Source organism: Xyrauchen texanus, chromosome 18 (genome assembly GCF_025860055.1).
Source record: "Xyrauchen texanus isolate HMW12.3.18 chromosome 18, RBS_HiC_50CHRs, whole genome shotgun sequence".
Lineage (NCBI taxonomy): Eukaryota > Metazoa > Chordata > Actinopteri > Cypriniformes > Catostomidae > Xyrauchen > Xyrauchen texanus.
In genome coordinates, this window is record NC_068293.1 from 10257459 (window position 1) to 10284348 (window position 26890).

At 36.1% G+C, this 26890-nt stretch overlaps 1 protein-coding gene across 1 annotated transcript; it reads left to right on the plus strand.

Annotated features, from left to right (window-relative positions):
* LOC127659074 (charged multivesicular body protein 2b) lies at positions 1–26530 on the plus strand. The gene is made up of 6 exons (XM_052148706.1): positions 1–155; positions 5788–5879; positions 10141–10335; positions 15248–15350; positions 15691–15797; positions 23941–26530. Exons 1-6 carry the CDS (start codon positions 122–124, stop codon positions 24058–24060), a joined length of 651 nt encoding a protein of 216 aa, XP_052004666.1. The 5' UTR covers positions 1–121; the 3' UTR covers positions 24061–26530.
* Positions 26531–26890: the final 360 nt, after the last annotated feature.

Sequence of the window (26890 nt, forward strand, 5' to 3'; positions counted from 1 at the left end):
TGGAGTGGATCGATAGTATCCAGGTTTCCTGACAGGGAGGTTAGGCGGCGCTCAAATAAGGTAGTTTGATATTGAATCATAGAGTAAAACCAAGTATAAGTATATATAAGTATAAGTCATCATGGCATCTCTGTTTAAGAAGAAGACAGTCGACGGTAAGTCACTTTGTTCGTTAATTGTTTTTATTACAATGTTTTTCACTGCCTAATCTCTAATGTACACCTGTCTGCCTGCTGCATTTTTTGAAACGGTATCTGCCTCTTACAACAGTTTTGACGTTGTTTTCTTTTGACAGCGAAGTCACAGCAAGTCTGTTCGGAAAAGCTTAGCCTGAGGGTTTGAAGTTTTTGAATTAACAGTTCATCCTAAACTTAATTTCAGTTTATGACACAAACGATTTTATTTAATCACGTTTGCTTGTGACATTATGCATTGAAAAAAATAAAGTAACAGCACCTAAATTAAGTTTGCCAAAAAGAAAGAATAAGAAACTACATTTAACAATTTATAAAACTCAATATTGCATGCAACCAAGATTAGTCAGTGACCACATTGTGTTCGCTGTACAGACCGTTTTAAATTAAACCATTGTTGCAACTACATTCTTTATTATGGGAAATGAGGACAGTAGGCTTGTATTGTTTTAGCGCGCGCCTCTTCATTATTAATGTTTATTTCATCCACAACTGTATTCCAGCACGCACTCAATGAGCAACACTGGATCAAATGAAATCAGAACATCTCTGATTACAAACCTGCCCTTCCTCAAGGCTCAATTGATCACTGCATCATTTAAAGTAACACCCTTACAGGTATATGAACCTGTGCATAAGACTAAACATATCTACAATAAAAGCACTCATTCATGCATATTATCAAGCCGTTTTTTACCATACTGATATTTTCGGTTAGACTTTTTATTTTATTTCTTTAGAAATTGTAGTCATTTTAATGTGAGATTCATTCATTTATTTTTGCCACAATTAGCCATTATAGGTCAAATGCATAGACTCTGATAAATAACTCATTCATGATAGACTGTAAAAAATGACAAATGATTATCTGGAAAAGTAGGTGGTAAACTGTGATAAGATCATTTTAAAGAATCATAATCTTTACTTACGTTGTAATGCTTTTGCCCTGGTTAAGAAGTCCCATCATTTCTGAGCCTTTGCCATCCTTGTGTCAAACCTTGGTGCCAAGGTGAGCGGAGAGTCAACGTGCCAAAGTATCCTCTCAGATGGCAGAGTTGCTTTAGCTCGTCGAGTTTTGTGGACGATAACCCTCCCTCAATAAGACGTTTTCGAACACGTCATCTTTTACGTAAGACTTACGTACACAAGTGTACACAAACTATCCCATGAAGATTTAGGGAAGGGCAAGTAACAAAATGCTGATAATTATGTACAAATATTCAGAAAACTCATTGTGACATTTCTTGTGACTTGTATCCAACTTTCTTCCTCTTTTCCATTTTGTTCCCAACATTAGTGAACTTGTTTTCTCGCATGATTGCTGTATATTTAGAATGCTTTCGCAACTTCATATGTTACTATTTTAACTGTAAATGTATATTTAACTAACTTGCACTGGCTTTTCTGTTTCTTTCTTTTTTTTTTCTTTTGTGTTAATTGCCTTCTAATAAACTTAATTTAACTCTGTTACCAATTCTTTTGGTTTTTATTCATCCTTTTTAACATTCCTTTTTTCATTTATGTATTAATTAATTTATTCATTCATTCACTTGTTGTCAATCTTATTCTTTTGAAATTAAATTTAATCTTTCCATTAGTTTATTAGAATCATAAGTCTGTTTAATTAATCAGCATATTTTACTATGGAGGGCCTGTCAAAATGACACAGGATTACCTCAACAAATACACATGAAACTTTCATTTTCATCTGAATATTTGAATTTTTAGAGCATCATTTTTTTTGCTTAACTTTATGTTTTTGAAAACCAATGTCCTTCTAATGCAACCTCTGTGGCATCTAATATTGACCATTTAACCACGTGGGCTGTTATGACTTATGCTAATATGATTGGCATTCATGAGGGCACAGGTGGGATGATTGCTGTGTAGGAGAGCGTATCTTCCCTTTAGGCTTTGTAGCTGCCGCTCTCTTGTGCATCCTTAGTGAGCCTGTCCCCTCAATGTATGATCTTTCAGGCCTTACCCCCAAACAAACGTCAGTATTTTGGTTTTATGTCTGCCCAGTCCTTTAAAAGTACAATTATTTTACTTCAGATCCAAAAGTGACTGTTTTCAGTACTCTTTATCCATTGTCCACTTAAGTGCTGTCTATTTTTGACACAATCAGTTTAGGTCACCGAATGTACTTTGTCATTTAAGATTTACTTGACCAAAGATTCTGACCATTTATTTTTTAAAAAAGAAGCTGAAATATGGATAAAAAGTAAGCAATGATATTTAATGCAAGCTCGCTGGTTTAAGGACCATTGTTGTTGAAGGTTAAAAATCTGATGCAATGTACTTAACGTGCTGGAGGAGTGTAATGTGGTTACATTTTTCCACTTGAGCAGCTGGTCAGTTGTTTCTCTGGAAAATGTTACTGTGGTGGGACTCACAGAACTGCCGTTATGGCCTGTAAATCCCACCAGCACCAGAGTCCCAGGCTCTATTCAGCATCAACTATATATTAAATGTTGTATGTTGAGCACTTTGAATGCATACAGTACAATGAAGAGTTTTGTCCTACAGACATGAACAATACCTATGGATTTTTGAGAAGGGCTGTGCCAATAAGAAAGTTCTTAAGAATATTCCTAAGTGCAATTCTCAAGTGTTTTCTTAAAGGAATAGTTCACCCAAAAATTCAAATTCTCTCATCATTTACTCTCCCAGATATGTATGACTTTCTTCACCAGAACACATTTGAAGAAAAATATCTCAGCTGAGTTGGTCCTTAAAATGCAAGTGGATGGAGATTTCACTTTCGAATATCCAAAAATCACAGACAGTCAGCATAAACGTTATCCATCGACACCAGCTGTTAAATGAACGTCTTCTAAAGCAATACGATCGCTTTTGGTGCAAAAAAGATCATTATTTAAGTACTTTTTTAAACTCTAAATCATGCTTCTGTTCATGTTCAAATTGGCATTTGAAACACGCGAGAACTGACACACGTGAGTTACACCCGGAAGATCAGTGCTGTTTACAAGTGAGAATGATGAACACTGTACAGTAGCTTGGTTGGTTTTGATTTATATCTGTTATTATCTGTTTCTTTACTCACAATGGTGCATTTGTGTGCTTATCCTGGATGTCTAAATCGAGAGGACAACGTAAGATTACATCTTTATCCATGCTAATGCGAGTATGTCAAACAAGAGACCACTTGGACTCCGCCCTCTCGTGAAGCATTGGATTATAGTTAAAAAAAATACTTATATTATTGATAATGTTTCGCACCAAAAGTGATTGTATCACTTCAGAAAACATTAATTTAACAGCTGGTGTTGTATCGATGACCTTTATGCTGACTGATTGGGATTTTTGGAGCTTTAAAAGAGAAATCACTATTCACTTGCATTTTAAGGACCTACTGAGCTGAGATTATTTTCCTTCAAATGTGTTCTAGTGAAGAAAGAAAGTCATACACATCTGGGATATCATGATGATGAGTAAATAATGAGAGAATTTTAATTTTTGGGTGAACTATCCCTTTAAGAATGTCTTAATTTTTTTCTTTGACATTGTCTGATTATACTAGCACGCACATGAACTTACCAGGCCTTGTCTAATACAACAAATTCAATACTTCAACACTGGTAAATCATAACGATAAATGTGCATTTTGTATCTTTATTGTTTTAAGCAGCAAGCACCTTGCAATAATTTTTTTTTAATGTTAAACAATGTATAGTCAGGACATTAATAACGTGAAATATTACTATTTTAAATATTGAAAAAAAAATCAGAACTTCTTAAACTACTTCAAAGAGTTTTCATCAAAAAAATCCTCCATTGACAGCTTTGCAGATCCATGGCTTTCTAGCTGTCAGATTGTCCAGTTTATGTTTCACCCCAAACTTCATGTAGCACTTGCCATAGATGTGGCTTGTCGTGCACTTCGCACAGACCTTCCAGTCTAGCTGATCCCACAAAAGCTCAATGGGTTTAAGATCCATAACACTCTTTTCGAATTATCTGTTGTCAAATGTCTGTTTCTTTGCCCACTCTAACCTTTTCTTTTAGTTTTTCGGTTTCAAAAGTGCCTTTTTCTTTGCAATTCTTCCCATAAGGCTGCATCCCAAGTCTTCTCTTTACTGTTGTACATGAAACATGTTGAGCGGGTAGAATTCAATGAAGCTGTCAGCTGAGGACATGTGAGGTGTCTATTTCTCAAACTAGAGACTCTGATGTAATTATCCTCTTGTTTAGTTGTACATCTGGCCTTCCACATCTCTTTCTGTCCTTGTTAGAGCCAGTTGTACTTTTTCTTTGAAGACTGTATTGTTGTGTACACCTTTGTATGAAATATTCAGTTTTTTTTGGGGTAATTTCAAGCATTGTATAGCCTTCATTCCTCAAAATAATGATTGACTGATGAGTTTCTAGAGAAAGATGTGTCTTTTTTGCCACTTTTGACTTAATATTTACCATAAGACATGCTAGTCTTTTGAACACTGTGGCAACTCAAAAACAAACACAAAGACAATATTAAGCTTCATTTAACGAACCACTTAGCTTTCAGCAGTGTGATATAATAGTGATTTTCTAGCACCAAATGAGCAATTTAGCATGATTACTCGAGGATAAGGTTGGAGTGATGGCTGCTGGAAATGGGGCCTGTCTAGATTTTATCAAAAATATTTTTTTTCAAATAGTGATGGTGCTGTTTTTTACATCAGTAATGTCCTGACTATACTTTGTGATCAGTTGAATGCCACATTGGTGATTCAAGTACCAATATCCTCCCGAAACAGCAAAATCTGTACATTATTCCAAACTTTTGGCTGCCAGTATAGCTAGTTTTATAATGTTGTAATGCATAATATTTCTGACCCTCTCCTTAATTTTTATTTGCTTTGACCCAAAAGCACAATTTGAGTTGTATGCACTAAAGTAAAAGGACAGTCTTAGCATCTGAAATTATCGGCAGATTGTGGCCGATAACCAATATTTCCAAAAAGCAACTATAGGCACAGATTAACCATAGTTCTACCTCTAGTCTCTATGGACTCTAAAGTTTGTGTAGAGAGAGTGCAATGTATTTTATCTGTTTGAAATTTATAGCATGATTGGTCATCATGTTAAAAATCTTGAAAACAACATTTATTGTTTACATTTTGTAATAACCTTTGCATGGTTTGAAATAAAATTCAAATTGAAATAAAAAAACAATTTTCTTAAGAACGTTATGTGAATCTGGCCCCTGAAGTCATGAGACTTAGAGATGGTTGGAACACTAAGCAGCCACATAGCAACCATACTGAACACCTTAGCATCAGGGCAAAAAACTCAGGGCAAGCACACCCCCCCCCCCACCCCCACCCCCAGAAAATGTAAAGATATGGTAAACCATGAATAAAAGTTCTGTCAGACACAGAGCTAAAGATTTGCTTATGGTTTGGGTGGGATATACTAAGTTGGCCAAACCCATTTAATTTCTTTTGTGGGAGAAAAGGAGAAAGACTGGAGGAGGCAGAGAGAGAAAGCAGGACAACATTTTTTTTTTCATAGTTTCGGATCAATGAACTGTATGAGGATTTTCCAGACAGTGTTATTGCATGATCCTCCTCACCCCATCCTGTCACAGATATCATTAAAGAGCAGTCCAAAGAGCTGAGAGGCACCCAGAGACAAATCACCAGAGACCGAGCTGCCCTGGAGAGACAGGAGAAGCAAATGGTAAGTGGAGCAAAGCACTTCCATATCTGTTGTGACAAAACCTCTTCCCTTCCAGCCGCTCACATTTCGCTGCTTATTTGAGGTCGTCCCTCTTTGATATCATCTCATTGCATCAAACTCTTAAAGAATGAAGTTGGTTAATTTAACTTATTTGTGATCATCCTATTAATTGCTCTTAGAAACCAGTAGATTTGGTGGCCTTCATGGCTTTAAGAGAGAATGTTTAATACTCGTGGGGATGAGTTGAGAGCGTTCATGCAGGCGCACTGCAAAGCTCTGATGAATTCAACGTTCTTCTCAATCACCCCATTTCAATTTATTGTTTCTAATGTGCATAATTGCCTCCCGAGAGGGGGTCGTTTTTGTTAATCTTTATTGTAATTAGGCGAGATTTAGCTTTTTCTTATTTTTTATATGACCTATATTGAAATATAGCTGCTGTGTGGTAATGTTGGTGCTGGACCACACATTCCTTTTTGTCTTTTTTCTAATGATATTCTGTAAGGCTTCATGTCAAGAATATTAAAAAAAAAATCATATTTTCATTTACACTTATATACTCAATGTTTTAAGCCCATATATAGCCTCTGTAGCAATGCTACCAAATCTGTCTTAAAGGAATAGTTCACCCAAAAAAGGTCTTAGTTTTAAACAATTACATCCACTTTCCATGTATGGAAAAAGAGCGGCTAGGACATTGAAACGTCTTCTGTGTTTCACTGAAGAAAGAAAACGAAACATGAGGGTGAGTAAACGATTTAAATTTTGGGGTAAACTATTCTTTTAATCTACTTTTCACCAATAAACTTCTTCAAAATAAATAATATATATTAGTTGCATGATAATTATTAATCAGCTAAAGTGGATCATCGCTGCAGTGTTATGTAGAACTAAAAAAAAAAGTCCACGCCATCGTTCTTTGGACGACCTTCTGCATTTTCTTGAGTATACACTATTCTCTGGAGCAGATTGTTTTGTTAAGCACATCAGTCTGTCACTTTTATTGTAGTTCTGCAATCTAAAGTGCTGCCTAGTGGCTGACATGACCATAAAACATCTTTAATAGGCTTGATTCTACAACTCCATCTTGCACAGCTCTCTATACATGAATAATTATAATCATGGCACATCATTTTTATCATGGTGTTACAGTAAAAAGTGTCCTATTTAAGTCATATTTTGTTCATGACATGCAAACATACACAATGTTCTCAGTACCTGAAGCTGTCACAGTGAAATGCGATTGTGTGTTAAAGTAGGACAGTGCTGTAGGATTGTGTGTTTGTCAGTGCAGCTAATGTGGCTGCTTGCATTTTGCTTAGCAAGCATCATGTTAGGTGGAGCACAGCACCTGTTCTAATGTGCGTCGTTAGAGTATGTTCTGGTTAATATGCCTGTTTAGCTGCTCAGCACTAACATTAGGAGCACACCGGAGAAAACAAGATCTGCTGAGTTAAATAGAAATATTCTGGGATTTAGATTATACATTGAATTATGACTGTCTTAAAGGGATATTTCACCCAAAAATAAAAGTTAGGTCATTTACTCACCCTCATGTTGTTACTGTATTACTTTCTTCTGCAGGTAACAAAAAGAGATAATTTAATGATTTAATCCAGTTTTGTTGGCTAAATTCAGTACTATGTCAGTGTATTTGGACTTCATTAAAAAAGCACTCCAAAGTATCATAACTCCATGCAACTTGTGCATCATATTCCAAGTCTTCTGAAGACATATGATCACTTTATGATGATTTATGGATGTCAGTCATGACAACTCTCGCACATATTTAGCATGTTAATGTGGGTATGACATTGATAGTATATTTGTCTTGGCGGACTAGATCTGCTTGGCTGCTTCTGCTGCAGGGCAAGTACGGAGACTTGCTATTGCTACAAAATATACAAACATACAGAGTTAGCAGGTGGACATGCTGCTGCTGCACAATCAGAAAAAATGCAAGACATGTTACATTGAGCATGTGTGAACATGCTACTGCACAAATAGTCATTACAAACAATCTCCCAACAAAGCAACAAAGCTGCTCAAAATTAACAGCCACAAAACACAACCCCCCCACCTCCGTATCGCCAAGGCTTGTGTACTGCAGCAGCTCAGAAGAGCCATATGCATCGAGTGTATGCTAGCCAGGTGTTCCTTGGCCACTGGCCGAATGGCATAATGCTTATGAACTAAACTACTATGTGTGCCACAGCTGTTTGGCCGTATAGCTTAAACAACTAGTGACCTAACTCATAGTGTGTACCTGAACCAGGAAAGACCAGAGTTTATTTTACTAGTGACTAGTGTGTAGATTTATTTAATCTAATGACATAAGATAACAATATGTTCCAGACAGATTTGGCTATGTGTAAGATTGGCTAAGACTTCAATGTGTCTTGGCCATAAGCAGACCTTACCATTCAAGCTGAAAGAAGCAGCCCCAGCAACCACCTGAGCAAATTGTATATTCAGAGAAAAAACTCAAGCAGCGTGCTTCAGTGAAACAGCTTGTCTGCAAAACTAAGCCATTTGAATGATGACAAATAAAGAGATTCAAAATTGTTGCATGTCAAAGGACCAATCAGCTTACACCAAGCTAGTCATTTGTCTTAACATGTCACATTTGAGTGAGCTGATTGGCTAACAGATTAGTAAACTATGTTAACATCAATAACATTTTGTGTTACTGGGCCACCATTAGGTGATCATCATGTTGATTTCTGTAAATGAGTCTCAAATAAGCTGACATTTTCAGTCACACCAGATGCTAAGAGTTAGAAAAGAATATTTATCTGACATATATTTGTCTTGTCTTGCAATGTTTTTCAGTGACAAGAAACAACACACTGTGTGCAGAGAGAGCTGTATCATAATTATATACCAGTTAAAATGCACTGCACATGGCGTTTGTTGAAAGGCTTTCTAAGTGCAGGGACGGTCAGGCTTTAATGTTGATGGGCTGCCCTGACTATATCACAGTCCCTGTAGAGAATTCTGCATACACAAACATACACTCACACACTGCATCAGAAATACACTAATTGTTCCAAATCCCTCAGGGCATAGAGCTGTTTTCAGACTTTTACTATTGTAAAGAAAGACAGACATTTGGGTCTAAACACATGACAACATTTTCAGCTGTTTATGGTACAGTGCTGAGCATCTCTGCTATTGCTGGCTTTTCCAGTAGTGAATCAATCGATTTTGTTTCTTTTAGCTAGATCAGTAATTCACCAATTTTTTGTAATTGTTTTGTAATCAGATCACTGTTTTGCTTTTCAATGATGTTTTTCAATGACCACAGTAAAACCTCTACAAAAAGGTATAAAAATTGTTTTATTTTTGTAGAATAATTTTTGTAAATTACTAGATTTGATCTGTTAGTTGTCTAACAGGTCTGCATGACAAGACTGGCACAATGAAAGAAAAAATAAATAATTAAAAACATTTCTAGAAATATTCCAATGCGACCATTATAATCAGTAAAACCAACTTCCTACCAATTGTTATAACATTACAAGATCAGAAACAACTCAGAAGTTCAGGTACATTGTATGACAAGGTTTTCAGCTTTGCCAGATAAAAAATGGCAGAAAGAAACTTTTTTGTTGTCCCTTTTACAATGTAATTCAGCAGGTTTTTTTTTTTTTCTAGTATATTTGTAGTGAGCTTCACGAATTGTTGTGTCCAGTATGATTATATAACAAGCAGAGAGAAGCTGATTGTTACCCTATACAACACAATAACTGTACCTAAATTGGTGTTAATAAACCATCTGTTTTTAAAGAACTTATTAGTTCTAGTGCCATCTTTGCCATAGTGCCATATTTAATGGGAATGACAATAGGCTTTGAGGGATAGACTTCCACTCTATTCAATGGGCTGTACTGCAGTTTAAAGTGTTTTTGGATCCTGGACAAACTATTGATAAAATATCTGTCCAAGAACATTCAGTATACAAAGAACTCCAGACAACATGAGTTGTGTGAAATCAGATGTGATCTAGGAGCTTTATACCTTACGTGCCATTGAAGAGACTGTAAGTCCATCCCTCACAGCCACGTTGTCATTCCCATTTAAAATAAAAGATGGCGCTAACGTGAATAAGGTCTATAATGGTCTTTTTATACTTCTGGTCGATATGTTAACGGTATCAGTTTGATAAAAAAATTGGCCAATACATAGCAGTGGTGATCCAACAGTGCGTCCTGCACACATTGTTCATTGTAAACGGAGCTTGTTTGTTTATTCTTAACAGGAACTGGAAATCAAGAAAATGGCCAAGACTGGAAACAGCGAAGCCTGCAAGATATTAGCCAAACAACTTGTACAGCTTCGAAAACAGAAGAATCGAACCTACGCCGTAAGCTCTAAGGTCACCTCCATGTCCACACAGACCAAGGTCATGAATTCTCAGATGAAGATGGCTGGAGCCATGTCTACCACAGCAAAGGTAAGACCCCCATACCTCCTTATGGATCTGCCTGACTACCGCTTTCTATTATTTACATTTAGTCTGATGTGTTGTCAGGAAGCACCGCAAAAACAGAATCTCTTATGCAGCAAAGTACTTCAAAAGAATTCTTAAACAGCCGTTAATTACCATGTTGAGAAGCTTCTTATTTCAGTGGTATTATTTGACCCAGTTTTATAATATCTGCTCTGCTCTGAGAAAGAGACCATAACATGGCTTTTCAATGTTCTAATTCACGATGTACTCATTATCACTCATTTGGAGTTTTTCCATGATAGCTTGAACCGAGTTTGAAAAATTAGCACTTTTACTTTTTTGGAGCTTGGAGCAATTGAATAAATTAGCATACAGTATTTATTTTTTTGCTGTGCTACAGTGTAATACTAATCAATCAGCAAGGCATTTAATGTAAATTAAGTGTTTTTTCTTTGTCTTCATTTTCCTTATTAGTGAAACACGAGGCAGGATCTTTACCTGCACTCTTTTATTATCCATATTTTGTTGACTCTTGAGAATCTTTTTTGCTGAAAATGGAGAAATGGGGTGTAGTTTTCCTCTCCCTTTTGCTTCCAAACCAGGCTATTCTTAAATTCAGATTTAAAAAACAGATTTAGGGCAAATTTCAGTTACCGTTTTTGTGCCATTGAAGGCATACTATGGGAGGGGGTGCTTCTTATAAGGTAGTGCATTAAACCTTGTGCATTAATAAAAAAGGTCTTCGAAAAGGTCCTTCAAAAATGTCCATGTCAAAAAACTTCCATAATAATATTATATATTAATATTATTTTCCACTTTCAATGAGTTCTTTTTTTTTAACCAACATCTAGGGATCCTAAAAGTATCTCTACTTCCGATACTGATGTTGTATAAAAAACATTGATCCTCACACAAAAATATAGATTCTAAATGAATTATTTATTTTTTAACTAGGGACGTTATTATTTGGTGACCACGAACAATAACATAAGCTTAAAAGTGAAAAAAAAGGATTAGGCTATATTAGCAAATACTTGGATGGGAACTGTTCCAGAACAACGAGCTTTTGACGCAGAACTTTTTCATTCTATTAACAAGATGCCGCAGCACCGTTGAGTGAATTGTATTTTATTGTTATTATAAATTATTTTTTTACAGAGATTCTCTCTCTAAACTCGCACGGAGATGCACTGGGGAGTACTGGCAAGACAGACAGTTCGACTGAGCTGATCCACCAATCAGAAAGTTCATTTCAGATGCGATTGAATATTTGCTAACCAATCATATCCTCCGTTTCAGTAAGGGTCGAGACATTTCCAGCATCTGACACACAAGCATCCCTGGAGAAACTATAATTTGCACTGCATATTTATTTAGCTGCTAAACGTAAATATATGTATATACATTTAACTTTAACTTATCAATTAAACTTTGTGAAAATACTGCATGTTATTGCACCCCTGATCTTTGATGCTCTTTTTTTTTTTTTTTTATTCGTATCGGATTGAAAAGAAAATAAGTGGTATTGCCCATCCCAAAATCAGTGCTGATCATAACTACCAAATATTCATTCATTTTCAGGGTTTTAACCCTTTAAATGTCAGTTTGTTTATATAATGCCACTGTTGTTTTTTATGAAAAAAACAAAAATATATATATATATTAGGGATGTCCCGATCCGATACCTAGATCAGTATTGCATCGATACTGACGTTTTTAGATGGATCGGGTATCGGTCCGACGAGCCCGACCCAAATCCGATACTCTGTGTTAGTCATGTTCGTTACTGTCAAGCTTAAAAAATGACATAAAAGAACTGTTAAAACACCATTAAAGCGGTTCATATGACTAGTGCATTTTATTCAAAGCCACTTGAAGCCACGTGATAGCTCTGTGAATTGCAATAGGCTGTGTTTAATAAGTAAACATATATGTTCTTGCACGCGCAGCTTCAGCACGGTAGTGAATGGTGCTTTTACACACACGCGCACGGCTATTTATAGCCTTCACCCGTGCACAATATTTGTGCGCTACAAACGAACATCTCAGATGTAGATGCTCAGCAGTTCGGTTCACTTATAATATGGACTTAGAAAGGCACAGGAAGTGCATTTAACCAGAATTTAATTAAGAAGTGAATTAAACTGTGAATAAAAAGGGTGAGGGTTTAAAAGTTAAAGCTGTCACGGGAGACTCACGGAGAGGCAGAGATATGAACTCAGTAGCAGGGTTTATTGAGCAGAGGATTGAAACAGTGATGTAAATATTGTGAGTAAATTCAGTTAAGCAGAGTGGCAAACAGCAGGTAAGTAATATCCAGACAGTGTATAGATATGATGAAAGAGATAACTCAAAACAATTTTATGATACATGCAGGCAATAATGAAGACACATGATTGACATAGTAGAAAGTTCTGGAGTCTCAGAAATGCTATCGATGAGAACAGGCACAGAGTGAGAAAGTGAGTGTGAGAGTGTGTGAGTGTGAGTGTGTGTGAGAGAGAGAGAGAGAGAGTGTGCGAAAGCGGGGTATTTATTTATGCAGTCATTGATTAGCCACTAATGATATGCAGGTGCGTGTAATCAGAACTCAGGGAGTGCCAGTATGCTAGTTAATAATAAAGTGTTTCTTAAGCTATACATTTATATTGAAATAATGTGTAGTTAACACATTAACTCTTTACATAGCCTATTAAAGAGTACACCCAATTATTTCCACACAATACTGTAAAGATATTATAAACTGATTATGTAAAAAAACAACACTGTATCGTATCGGTATCGGCCAATACTGAGATTTCTGATATCGGAATCGGATCGGAAGTGGAAAAAGTGGTATCGGGACATCCCTAATATATATATATATATATATATATATATTTTTCCATACACTAAATGCTAAGGGGAAAATTGATTATCACAGTCTGGGATATGTCAGTGATTAGCAACAATGTTGATTTTGATGCATTACTATTTTTTGTGCAGTGTCAGATTTAAAAAACAAAACAAAAACAACTCACCTTGGAGGACAAAAATGTCCACGCCCAAAAACTGCTTTAAAAATAATATTGATTAATTTTATTTTCCACTTTCACCGACTTCGATGCCAGTTTGTTTACAAAATGCCACTGTTGTTTTTTTATACAAACACGGATTCAAAACACACTCTGACATCCATACCAACACACCCACACAATTTTAGCTGCATCGTTTATTCAATTGGCCTGCAGTGCTCTATAATCCAGAAAATAGGAAAAAATAATGTATTTGCTCCATAGGCTAAACATGAGAAAAATGGTGTGATCTGGTGGAAAATATAAAAAATATATATTTTTGAAGCCAGGGCTCTGGAATGAAATCAAAATATAATAGAATTTATGATTTTATACTTCAATGGCATGGGATCAAATATTGCAGTTTTGATGTCTTTCAATAGGGACATTTGTCCTGAATTTCCTGAGTGCAACTATTTTGTGTGCACAGTGATGTAGATGTGTTTTAGTAACTGAGTTTGAAATATCAAAATTCCCCCAAAAATACACACCTTTGGCAAAATATATGCCATTGGCATGGTCACAGCCAAAATGATCGAAAAAACTAAAATTAAAAAGACAAAAATGTCCCGAAGGTCACACAAGGGTTAAAACAAGAGTGAGTGACCATATGCCTTCACGTAGGCCCCTTCCACAAGGCTGTTAGCAAAGTTTACATACAGTGGTCACTTTAAGAAAGTAATCTTTTCAGTGTAGGATCATGTGATCCTATACTTACGATTCAAACCTGAAGTAATTCAAGATCTTACCTGGGATTTTAAAACCCTCAATTGCTCTCATGCATCAAAGGACTATAAGCTGAAAATATACCATACATATTTACTTATTTTCATGTTTTAACACAAGGGTTGGGAACCATTTCCTGTTGTATTTTGTTATTTTTTAAATAATGAAACCGTACGATTGTCGTGACTCGCCTAAGCAGACGGAACACTGTACTATAATACTCTTCCTGCTGCGCAAATTAGCACTGTACTGAATCTACAGCACAAAACACACAGCGCGTCCATTGTAGTAGGAATCGCTAATGCAACCGTATAGGAATCGGTATCGATGAGAGGAATCAGAACCGGATTTGTTAATTCCTTACAATTCCCATCTCTATTTAGCACAACATTGCGAGACAGTTCGCATTTGATCAAAACAATAAAAGTTTTATTTGCCACAAAAAAAAAAAAAACGAAATCTAAATTTATAAACATGAATTTAAATGCTACATTTCCAAGGATACATTCGAATGAAAAATTAAGTGACAGTAGTATAGTATAGATTCATGACGGATGTATCTGCTGTGCACATAGTAGACTGTAATCACTTCAAGTACTCTGCACTTTAGAGTGATTAGGGCATAGTAATGCTGACTTTCCAATGGAATTCACCCTCATTCTGTCTGCTCCCAATTTACACAGTATGAAGAAGGAAGCTATTAATATTTCCTCACCTGATTGTTAATGTATCCTGGGGTTTGTAGTCAATCATAGGGTTGTATCGAGTGTAATAGATATGACATTGGTGATAATGAGGCTGTCATAGACCCTGTGCGTAAATAATTCTCTCTAATCAGATAAAACTCTTCCTGTTTTGTCTGCCCTGCCACATTGATAGAAACCCACAGGGACAATAAAACAGCCTTCTCTCCACATGACCTATTTTTATGTTCTGTGTTATCTACTTATCGTACCTCCCTCCCCACCAAATGATGCAATGTCTAGATTTATGTTGAGCTGCATTCTAAATGTATTCATCCATGGTGGATTTTTGTCAGTGGTTCTATTTTTTGATCACCGTTTTGTGCACCGTAAGGCTGCGCCATTTTGTCTTCGGTAATGTGATTGAGTTCTTCAACTGATTCTGTCTCTTAGACTATGCAGGCTGTCAATAAAAGGATGGACCCCAAGAAGACACTAGAAACGATGCAGGACTTCCAAAAGGAAAACTTAAAAATGGGAATGACGGAAGACATGAGTGAGTTTGATTTTATTTTTCTTCTCAAAATGCCTGCGTCTGATTTGATTATAGCAGTGAAACTTACCTGGTGGATCTGATCTGAAGGGTCACTGACAGGAAAAGAAATCCTGCAAAGTAAGGATTGCAAAAATAAATAAACTAATCAGCTTTTAGCTGAAAGGGAAAAACAAGGCCCAAAGGCTGTGCGTCCAATCAAACTGTACTTTGGAGCTGTTTTTTGCGATTAAACAAAAAATTATCTTGTGTCCTGAAACGAAACCAGTTTCGACCACTGGTGTATTGATTAGGTTATTTAATCAACTTTTATGAACTTGTACAACTGTTTGTGTGCCCACAGTCAACGATACACTGGATGAGATCTTTGATGAATCTGGTGATGAGGAGGAATGTCAGGACATTGTAAACCAGATGCTGGATGAAATCGGCATTGAGATCTCAGGAAAGGTGAGACATTTTCTCACTCTCTCCCTTTTTGTTCTAATCACTTTCATGATTAGAAAAGATATAAATGGATAGGAACCAGTCAATGACTTTGTGTGCAAGAGGCCCATCAGAGAGGTCAAAGATATGGGCGCGGGCCTCGTCAAAGGGGTGGGCATCAGAGGAGAGGGCAAGGCAAAGGGCAGAGAACTGTTGTGTCAAATGAAGTAGGGTGTCGATTTGATTTATACAGAAGCCTTACCATGGCTACACAATTATATCTTCCTTAATTGAAATGATGAACAGTCAAATTGGTCATATTGTAAGAACTTACTGTCAAGAAAACCTGCAGGTCTGCTGGATATGCAAAATATGCAGTATATTATATACTATGTTCAACTCTCAGAATTAGAGGTCGACCGATTAATTGGGCGATTTTTTTTGCATTTTTTACATAATCGGCATAGGCCAATATCCACGCATATCAAGCCGATTATTAGGCAGGCGCATCTGTGGGCAGCCTAGTGTTGTTGTGGAACACGTGTTCGACGCACGCTGCCCCTAGAGTCATTTTCCAGCAGAGTGAGCAGACCTCATCCAGTGCCTAAGGAAGGAGCTAAGTTCCTTGGAGAAAACAGTAAGGGTTAAATTTGTATAACTTCTTTAGATTTAATTAAAAACTTTTGATATGTTACTGTCAACTTCAAGAAAAAACGTGACAAACGCGATACTTGACATGACATTCGGCTACTTTGGATATTGATAGCGTAGTTGAAGTTGCATTATCACAGCAGAAGGGTTGCTATCATGTCACAATAAGTAAGCAAGAATTTTGCAATTACAGACAGTGAATCTGAGACTTTTATTTGTTCTGTTTGTGTGTCTTATATTTGAGAGGGTTGTCACTCAATGCAGATAAATAAGTAATAAAAATATACCAATGCAGTATAGGCTATTGAAGGACTGGCTTTGGTAAGCTCGGACGTTATCGGTTCTGCTGTCGGTACTGGAGAAATTAAGAAAATACATTCTTTATTGCTATAAAGAGAAAGTTATTTTATCTCGCCAGCCATTTCTATGTATAATAATATGAAACCATTTGTCTGTGATGCAATTTAGCAATTCGCAGTGAGAGAGAGAGAGAGAGAGAGATCTCTCACGCGGTGCTGTAACAGCGAGCACAACATGAGCCCTGCTTAATGAGTGACAGAACTAAACATTCAAACGTAGCGTGTTTACACTTTAGATCTGTCATATTATTCTGATTTTATTTTAGATTTCGCCTTCTAAAGATTATAAAAAGAATATTTATACATAAGTCGCATTCTGTCTAGCACAATTTCCTTCCCTTCACAGCGGTACTGACATTTCTCCCTAAAACTCAAACTTAACGTCAGAATCAGCACGATCGGTGATTGTTGTAAAATGCAGTCTAGCTACAGTTGCTAAATTGCGGGACGCGTTTAATAATAAAAAGAGCGCAAGAGATACCGTTCCCAAGGCGGCACGCGCTCCGAAACACACTGCAAAGAGACAAGCAAAGTATAGGCTACTTTGGGTTTCATGTGCGCGTCTAAACAATCAAATATACACAAAAATATGTCAAAACGACCGGCTTGGAGATTCACTTAAACACAGTTTATGTCTTAAATGGACGTAGTTATGGAAATAGTTGGGGAGAAAATATGCTGCATCAGGAGCCTATTAGATCTGAACTCGGTCTTAAAGGGGAAGCAGTCTAATGAACATGTTGACGATTGAGCCATTACTACGAATCAAACAACAAAAGGCAAAGAGAAAATCACTTACAGCTCTTATCTTCTGCATTAATGAGCATTAATCTATCTATGATAAACTATGCAGTGCTATTTTACAATTAATTACTTTATTAGATTTCTTTTTAGACCACACCTGAACAGTAATTTTAGTAGACCTTCCTGAAATTAAATCACTGTGCCTATATACCGTTTATATTTGTGTAATAAATATATATATATATATATATATATATATATATATATAAAGAATACCGTTAAAGTACCGGATCGATAAGCAGTATCGGTAAGATAGTAATACATTAAAACCTTAACGATACCCATCCCTAGTTATGACTGTGCTTCTGTTGGATGCTCTGAATATTGGATTACCTGTCTGGATTGCCCCTTAATTAAAGCTGCATTTGGATCTCAACCTTCGTGTCTCGGAGCAGTTCGTAACACCTGCTTTGTTTATTTAATATATTTGTTATACATTATTTATACAATATGCTTTTACATTATACATTTTTAATTTTAAGTGTACAAGTGCAGATTGGTCAAGTGTTCAATAAATGTATTTGTTGAGAAATGTTGTCTATCTTAAGTAATTATTTGTGTTACATTTTATCTTTCAAATAAAAGGTTCAAATAAGAGGTTAAAAACAAGCACATATCGGCCAAAATAAATCGGCAGCATTAATCGGCCATCGGCCGACCCGGATTTCAAAAGATCGGCATCGGCATCGGCCTGAAAAAACCAATATGGGTCGACCTCTACTCAGAATGTATGCTCTTACATTGGATAGATAGTACAGATATTTTGGATTTTGTGAGTTTGGTTATGTAAAGTACAAGTGTACATGCAGGTACAATACCTACTGATTGTTATTGAATCAAATGATCGTTAAATTGCTAAATTTAAACATGATCATTTTGTTGGTGTTTTGGTGATTAAACCAAATGTCCTCATAATGGATAATGTGCAGGCAGACAGTCATTATTGCAAAACAAACCCTCAGGTTTGATCAGGACACCAGTGAGAAGCGGAGGCACGTTGAATCATCCCGAAGAGGTATATTTTGCGATAATAACCATCTGATTGTGCATTATCCCCATTTCTTCATGGCTACTTACCAAATAAACATGAATGAAATGTTGACTTTAGTTTAATTTATATATATATAAAATCTTGGCTTCTGGAAAGAAAACAGTCTATTCGCTAACTCATATTTAGCTACAGCGTAAAAAGTCTTCATGTGTTTTATGGTGTCTCTCTAATTCCAGCACTTTGTGTCTCTGGTTCCTTGTTCTTATGTGAACAGCTTTCATTTTCTTGCTTTAACTGTGAACTCCTGAGCATTTAGCCATCTCTAAAAGGTTTTATAAAATGAATACAGAAGTTCTCTAAGGCCGTTTTCAGTACAGTCAGTATCAAACCATTTGGAGATACAAAGAGGGCACCAATGAGCTATTGTATTCTTACTTGAATTGGTTGGAATACAGTAAAGAGAGAGACACCCTGATACAAGGGACTTGAATATCATACCAGTATGTTGTCATTGGAAAAGTTATATTAAATCACAGCAGTGGGTGGTTAAATATTTCTGAATAAAGACCATTGTCCATGCTATCACTGTACGAGTGACTGCTATTCTGGGAAACAGTGTTTTATACATAGCTGTGATGTGTGTTCTAACTCTCCACGGTCTCTACAGGTAAGCTAATAAAATAATATCAACTCAAGTCAATATTTTATGTCTATGTATTTACCATTTATTTGTTATGTAGCTGTGTAATAACAGACTGATCACACTGTGAACTTAGCCACAGTAGTTCAAATGTTCTTCAGCTGAAATCGTTCTGTGCGTTCTGAAATTCTAATCACTGCCCCCAGTGGCCGAAGCTGGAAGTGTTGTTCAACGGATGGGCATGTACAAGCTCCAGTTTCTGGGTGAAATGTCCACTGAGTGGTGCCATGAACGAGAGTTGTATAATATTTTTATTTGTAAATTATATAAAATGGTCAACAGGAATGCATATTTTATTAATTTAGGGAAAAGAGGGAATGAATAAAGAGGGAAAGTGCATCCTCCAAATCACACTCAATGCAAATACTTTCTGGTTTCCAAATTACCAGAACCAGAGGTGGAAAGTAATGAATTACAACTACTCTTGTTACAGTGCTTAAGTACTTGTTTCTACTTTTATAAGTATTAATGAAACATAGTACTTTTACTTGAGTTGATTAAATATGAAGAATTCATCTTCGCAACCGGTATTTTTCACCACAATAAAACATAATATTCCAGAATTTTTGAAAAGAAGAAAGTTATAAGTCCTAATTCTGTTTATAAACTATAATGTGCTTTGCACAACACAACGGAAGCTTGCATAAACTGCCGCTGCTGTTCATTCATGTACGAGGGATACGAGGTACGGCCATGGTTGATGGTGGAAAGATAAATTGTTGTAGAAGCCCATCCAATTTTGCGAGGCAAATTTTTTTTCGCGTTGTATGTGAACGCACCATTAGAAAGATACAATGCCAATAGTGTCGGAAATTATCGGGGACTCATTGCAAAAATTCCACCGAAATTAATAAAAATATATCCCTGAAATTCTAAATATGGAGGCCAAAAATGCCCACGCAATGAGTTTCCATGTTTATTAACAATATCTGATATAGTTGCAATTACATTGTGATCTTCTTTGACTTTTCACTGAACGTAATTTTTTTCCCTATAGTCCGGTTCCTTACACCATCGCGCGCACAGACGGGTTCTCCACTTCTATCAATCCGCATCAGGGTAGGGTTGCACCAGCTTTGCGTAAGTTCTCACATAAGTTAGGACGTAAAGTTTACACTAAGAGCTAAGTAACTACTAGTTAGTTTGTAACTAAGTCAGTGCTTAATTTGGTTGCACCACCTGTTCTTAAGGCAAGAAGGTTGTAAGCTCTGCATAAGGGGGTGCAGAGTCACATAATATGACGTTTACCTGAATTTATCCAAAAAAAGGCTTCAGATTTTGTGCACAGAAATGTTAAAAAGCCGTGAATTTAAATTTGATCTAGATACGGTTGATGTTCAAATCTTGTTTGCTCGCGTAACTGTCAGCTGTAATAAATTATATCCCCATTAAAATACAATACGTAATAAAAGTAGATTTAATAAATAGTATATATTCCTTGTGTAAATAACAATATATAGGAACTGTATCTAAAATAAATAAGGGGTGATAAATAAATATTAACACAATTGTATTATTTATTAATACAATAAATAGACATTTATTAATTTAAATATCATATATATATATATATAATTTATATTGAATGTGTTGAAACTTCACACCGGGCGACACACCCTGAAAACTGCACCGTTAGATCGGTTTCATGCTGAAGAGCCGCTTAAAAGTAAGTTGTTTTTTTTCTCTCTCTCTCTTGTAACAAGTGTAAATGTCAGCATCATAATGTATGTCGAAATGATTGATGCAAACATTGATTGTCACACAAAACATGATCTCATTGATGTCAAACTATTAGTCTGCTTTTTTTCCATTCGTTACTCCTGGTCATAAATATTTAGTTCATACATAAGGTTAAGTCCTTCCTAAGTTTAATGGTGCAACGCTCAATTATTTAGTAGTGCGTAAATTGTGACTTGGTGCCCATTTACACAATACTAGGTTAACTTATGTGTAGCTGGTGTAACCGGCCCCAGATTGGTATTGTACTCCCGTGTTAAATTCCATAACCATTCAACCCTCTTCTTCAAACTAAACTGTCCTAGTGGGTCACACTCACTCACCGTGCTGTACTGTACTTCCCTGCCCTGTCTCAGCCGCTAGCCAAAAGTGTGCAAGGGATGGATGTTATATTAAGAACATAATGTTACCTAATGCTACAATTTCCTTAATAATAGTATCTCAATATGCTAAAAAAACAATGTTAATTAAGACTTTAATTATTACAACTGTAATACAATAATACATATACAGAACAACCACTTTTAGTGTTTGAATCAATCATATGTCTCACTAATCACTGAGTGAAATGTTTATTTTTGCCTTATATTATTCAGTTGCCATGTAGACGTTGATAACAGTTTGCTTACTAATCTCATTCCATATCTGGATAATTGCCGCAATATCATAGAGGATACATTTTCTCCTCTAGGAAGTTGCATTATATTAGTTTTGTACAGTATGTTCATTTAATAGCCAAAATACTTGGACATACGTGAATGAGAATAAACCTGAAATAGGAATGTGTTGCAGTCACAATGCACATTATGTAGTTTAAAGACTATTTATAATGTTACAAATGTCTATTTCTTATGATGATGTGAATTGAAAACATTTTGTCTTTGCACTGAGCACTTTTGAACTTTTTGGCCTCTTAATAAACAAAAACATTTTTAAGACATTTTCTACACATTGTGTGTGAGCTTCCCCTCTTGTTTGGACTATATTTCTATTTAAATAAATATTTTATTCTTAATTTTCTGTTTGTCCAAGAATCCTCTTGCAGCAATTATTGACCTTGTATAGACCTTATTTACGCTAGCGCCATCTTCGATTTTTTTATGGGAATGACAGTGAGGCTTTGTGAGATAGACTTACAGTCTCTTCAATGGGCTGTACTGCAGTTTAAAGTGTTTTTGGATCATTCATGTTGTCTGGAGTATACAAAGAACTCCAGACAACATGAGTTGTGTAATATCAGCTTTGTACCGTTCGTGTCATTAAAGAGACTGGAAGTCTACCCCTCACGGCCTTGTTGTCATTCCCATTCAAATTCAAAGATGGTGCTTGCATGAATAAGGTTTATAATGGTCTTTGGCATTTAGAAGCTGTTAGTTTAGGACCTGTGAGGAGTCTGTTTCTCAAACTAGAGACTGTGATTTACTTTTCTTTTTGTTGTGCATCTGGCCATCCACTTCCCTCACTATCCTGGTTGGAGATAATTTTTTCAAAACAGTAATGCATGGAATAGCCTTCATCTCTAAAACAATAGACTTAAGGTGAAAATAGAATTTCAGGAGAATCGTGTTTCTTTTGGCCTAGTTTTAAAACCACAATTTGACTTCAAGTGTAAAGCAACTTATAAGAACTCAGTACCTCAGCATATGGGGAAAAACCCCACTGTATTGTGATTTCTTCATGGTAGCGCAACCAATTATACATTTTTCTAATAATAAGAACTTTTTCTTGAGTACCAAATTAGCACTTGAGAATACTTTTGTAAGGAATAGGTGACACAGTATATGTTTGCCATCACGGGTAAAGAAAAATTATTGAATAAATACCACTTAAAACAAATATTTCAAACTGTAATAATAATTTGCAATTAATGATTTTGGCAGTATTTTTGATCAATTCAGTGCATCCTTGGTGAAAGGAAGCATCAATATCTTTCAAGAATAAAAATTTCTTTGTGTTCTAAAAATGGAAGCGTATATATATATATACTGTAAATAATAAAAATTCTGTTACATTTACAGTAAAAACTGGCAGCTGTGGTTTGCAAGAAATTCACCGTAACAGATATGGTAACCACGTTTCAGGCTTTACGGGATGTAATTTTGATGCCTGTATATTTTACAGTGCATTACCATTGTTTATATTATTCAATAATAAACGTAATATATTGACCTTCTGAAACTGTAAAAATCTTCTTTTCACTTTATAATGTATTGCTAATCACTGTAGTTATTACAGAAGGGAAAATGATGACATGACGTTCATAAGTAGCCATTTAATAAGTGTGAAATAAACTAGATTATGCAGTATGTTTTTGACCTCTGAATGCTGCAGTTAACCAATCAGAATCAAGTATTCCAGAGATCACTGTGCAGTGTCACAGTAATCTTAGGTTTTGAGTTCTGTGAAAGGAAACATTTACAACCCTTATAAAGGCACAATAGCTGCTTTTGAATGAAAGACTAGCTGCGTGAGTTTAGAGTTTTATATGAAAGGTTTTTTAAATGGTGCCAAAGCTATTTAAAATCTCTGTAATGTTTCTCATACAGACAGCCCCAGCGGCTACTGTTAGCAGATGCTGGAATCTGGCTGTGCCTGTTTTTACTATAGGCCTTTCTTTAGATTCATGAGATGCACAATCATTGTTTCCGATTCCACCAGATGTGTATTCCCCTGGGCCAAAATGTGATACTCGCATTTCTATATACCGCAGCTTCTTTTTCATGTTTCTACCCAAATAAAATGCTTTGACTCTGTTTTGTAGAACATTTGGGTGAAGCAATTATCATATTTGATTAGTGCCTCTTTAAATGTGGCCCCTTATGTGACAATTTAACTCTGAGGCTTATACTGATAGAGTTTTAGCTCCAGGTGAGCTGAGAAATGTAAAGTCTTACTGCTCTAACGACTCTTATTGTTATTGCGCAGATGGTAAGAGCCCCCTCAGCAGGGAAGAACCTCCCCGGCGCCTCCCCAGCAAAATCGAAAGCAGCCACAATCTCAGATGCAGATATCGAGAGACAGCTAAAGGCTCTGGGAGTGGACTAAACTTCATCACGCTCCACAACTGTCTGCCACCAAAGACTGAGTTCATACAGTGGGAGCTGGGAGGTCTATGGGGATGGTGAAGTTATTAATGAAGGACAAATGTCACAAAGAAACGTTCTCTTATTATAGGCATGTAGAGAATGCAATTGGCCACTGGTCTATAATTGGATTAAATGGTCTGATGTAGAGAGTAAATCATGGACTAAAAGTAAAGAGGGTTTAAAGGTAGTGTCCAGTTGCTGTACCATTAGAGGCATCAGTCAGAATTGCAGTCTGTTTGAATGATGCCACGGAGACCTATTATGCCTGGAGAAAGCTATCCTTTAGCATTTCCATTCATCTTAATGGCAGTTGTTCAGACCACAGGACTACCTGCTTGTTGTTGAAGGGGAAGCATTTTTTTTTTCTTTTCTTTTCTTTTTTTTGCAATTCTGTTTAGTGCTGCTAGTGGCAAGTACTTTACACACTTCACCTTTAAATTAAAGGGTGCTATCTATTGCACTTGTGGCAATGAATTGTCCTATCAATTCTTTAAATGTAGGTAGCTTAACATTTTGAAGATTTTGATATACTGCATGGGAGTCTTCCCATTTGTTATAGGGCTAATCATCTCAAATATGTGTCATATAACTCATATGATGATCATTATGTGTACTTTTATGTCTCTAGGTTTTGCATGGCTTTAGAAAGTAAGTTATGGAAACCACTTTGCTTCACAGTGAGGTTTGATATGCATTCATTCAAGTATTTTTCTCCAAAACTGAACCGAAAATATCTTGCATGAGAATTTTTGTTGATATGATAATGATAATGTAAATAAGTCTTTACTTATCAACCTTGAAACAGTGCAACCATTGAGACCGTTTAACTACGTTTTGGATGTACTCTTTGGTAGATAACAAAACAAAATTGTAGGTTCAGAATGGTCACATTTAAATTGAATGAGACACAACGGGCCACATCAGTACGGTGAATGAAAAGAATAGTCTTCAGGTGCTGCAGAGAGATGCTCAAGCTTTCATACTGTTTGCAATGTCTCTGATCTCATTAGGGTCTTACTCTACACATATACTGGTCTGCCAATATGGGGGACCCAGTTTCTATGATGGAGGCCAACAATGATCCTCTATGAAGTATAAAAAATGAGGGGCTGAATGGAAAATGGAAATTTAATAGGAACTGTACATTCAGGCAGTTTTGTACAACTGTACTAAACTGCCTTTTTATTTGGTTTCATATCCTCAAAATGTAGAAACTCGCTAAAAACCCATGAATGTAAAGTAATTGTTCACCCAAAAATAAAAATTCTCAGAATTTACTCATCCTCATGAAATTCCAGTTGTGTAAACTGTATCATACTATCTTCTGCAACACAAACGAAGATTTTTAGACAAATATTTCAGCTCTGTAGGACCACACAATGCAAGTGAATGGGGAACAGAACATTGAAGCTCCAAAAAGCACATAAAGGCAGCAGAAAAGTAATCCATATGACAGTGGTTTAATCCATGTCTTCAGAAGTGATATGGTAGGTGTGAGTAAGAAACAGATCAATATTTAAGTCCTTTTAATATGAATTTCCACTTTTGACCAGCCCCAAGCAGTAGGTGGTGATTTGCTCCAAGAATGTGAATCACCAAAAACAAAAGAAGGAGAATGTGAAAGTGGACATTTTTAGTAAAAAGGCTTGAATATTGATATGTTTCTCACCACAGCTATCATATCGCTTCAGAATACATGGATTAAACCACCGGAGTCGTACAGATTATTTTACACAATTATTTTGATGTGCTTTTTGGAGCCTCAAAGTTCTGGTCACCATTCACTTGCATTGTGAGGACATACAGAGCAGGTATATTCTTCAGGGATATTCACATCTGGGATGGCATGAGAGTAAGTAAATTAAGAGAATGTTTGGGTGAACTATCCCTTTAGGTGACAAACATGCATATTTGTTCCATAATTACTGTTACAAATCATTTTAAAACGAGTTGATGAGAATTCTTATTTGCATAAAGTCACATATTTGCTGTCATATTGTGGTCAAGAGATGTAAAGCAGTGTTACTGGCAACTACAGTATGTTTATCAGCATTTCTGTTTAACTTCATCTTCTCAACATGTTTAACAGGTTTGCAACCTGACCCAGGCCTGAAAACACAATGGGTTTTGTGCCTGCTTCGGGTCAGTTTGTCAAGTAGGATTATGTATATTCGTAGGATTTTATTCTAGGAGAAGAAATAAGATAGTAAGCAATTTCGGGGACAGGTTCGGGCTTAAAATCTGATGGTATCTTTCGGACCGGGTAGGGTCGGGCCACACGGTCTTGTGTGCGGGTCTGGTTCGGGTTTCATTTTAAGGCCCGTGCAGACCACTAACATGTTTTTAAAAAGGTTCCTCACCAATACAATATGTATATAAATGTACAGTTTATGCTTTGATTTGTTTTTCTAATGAATAAAGTACCTTCAAATTGCAAATAACTCCTGTTTAACATGTGTTTCTGCATTTGACCATGTTAATAATGGAAAACTAATTTGTACAGTCATTAATAGCATAGAGGCTGTATGAAGATGCCCTATTTGAAACCTTTGAATGATGAGATCCTTTAAGCTCTTTGCTTAAGTCGAAATGTTAGACCTCTACAACTGTTCTAATGGCCTATTAGACCATTTCAGATTCCATTAAATTAGACCTCATTATTCATAATCATAAAAACCAAACATGATTTTTAAATAAGGTCTTAATGAGTTTGTAGAGTGACCTTTCCTAAATTAAGTGAACCATGATGGAGTCCATTAATTTTGAACTAACTTAATGAAGTATGAATG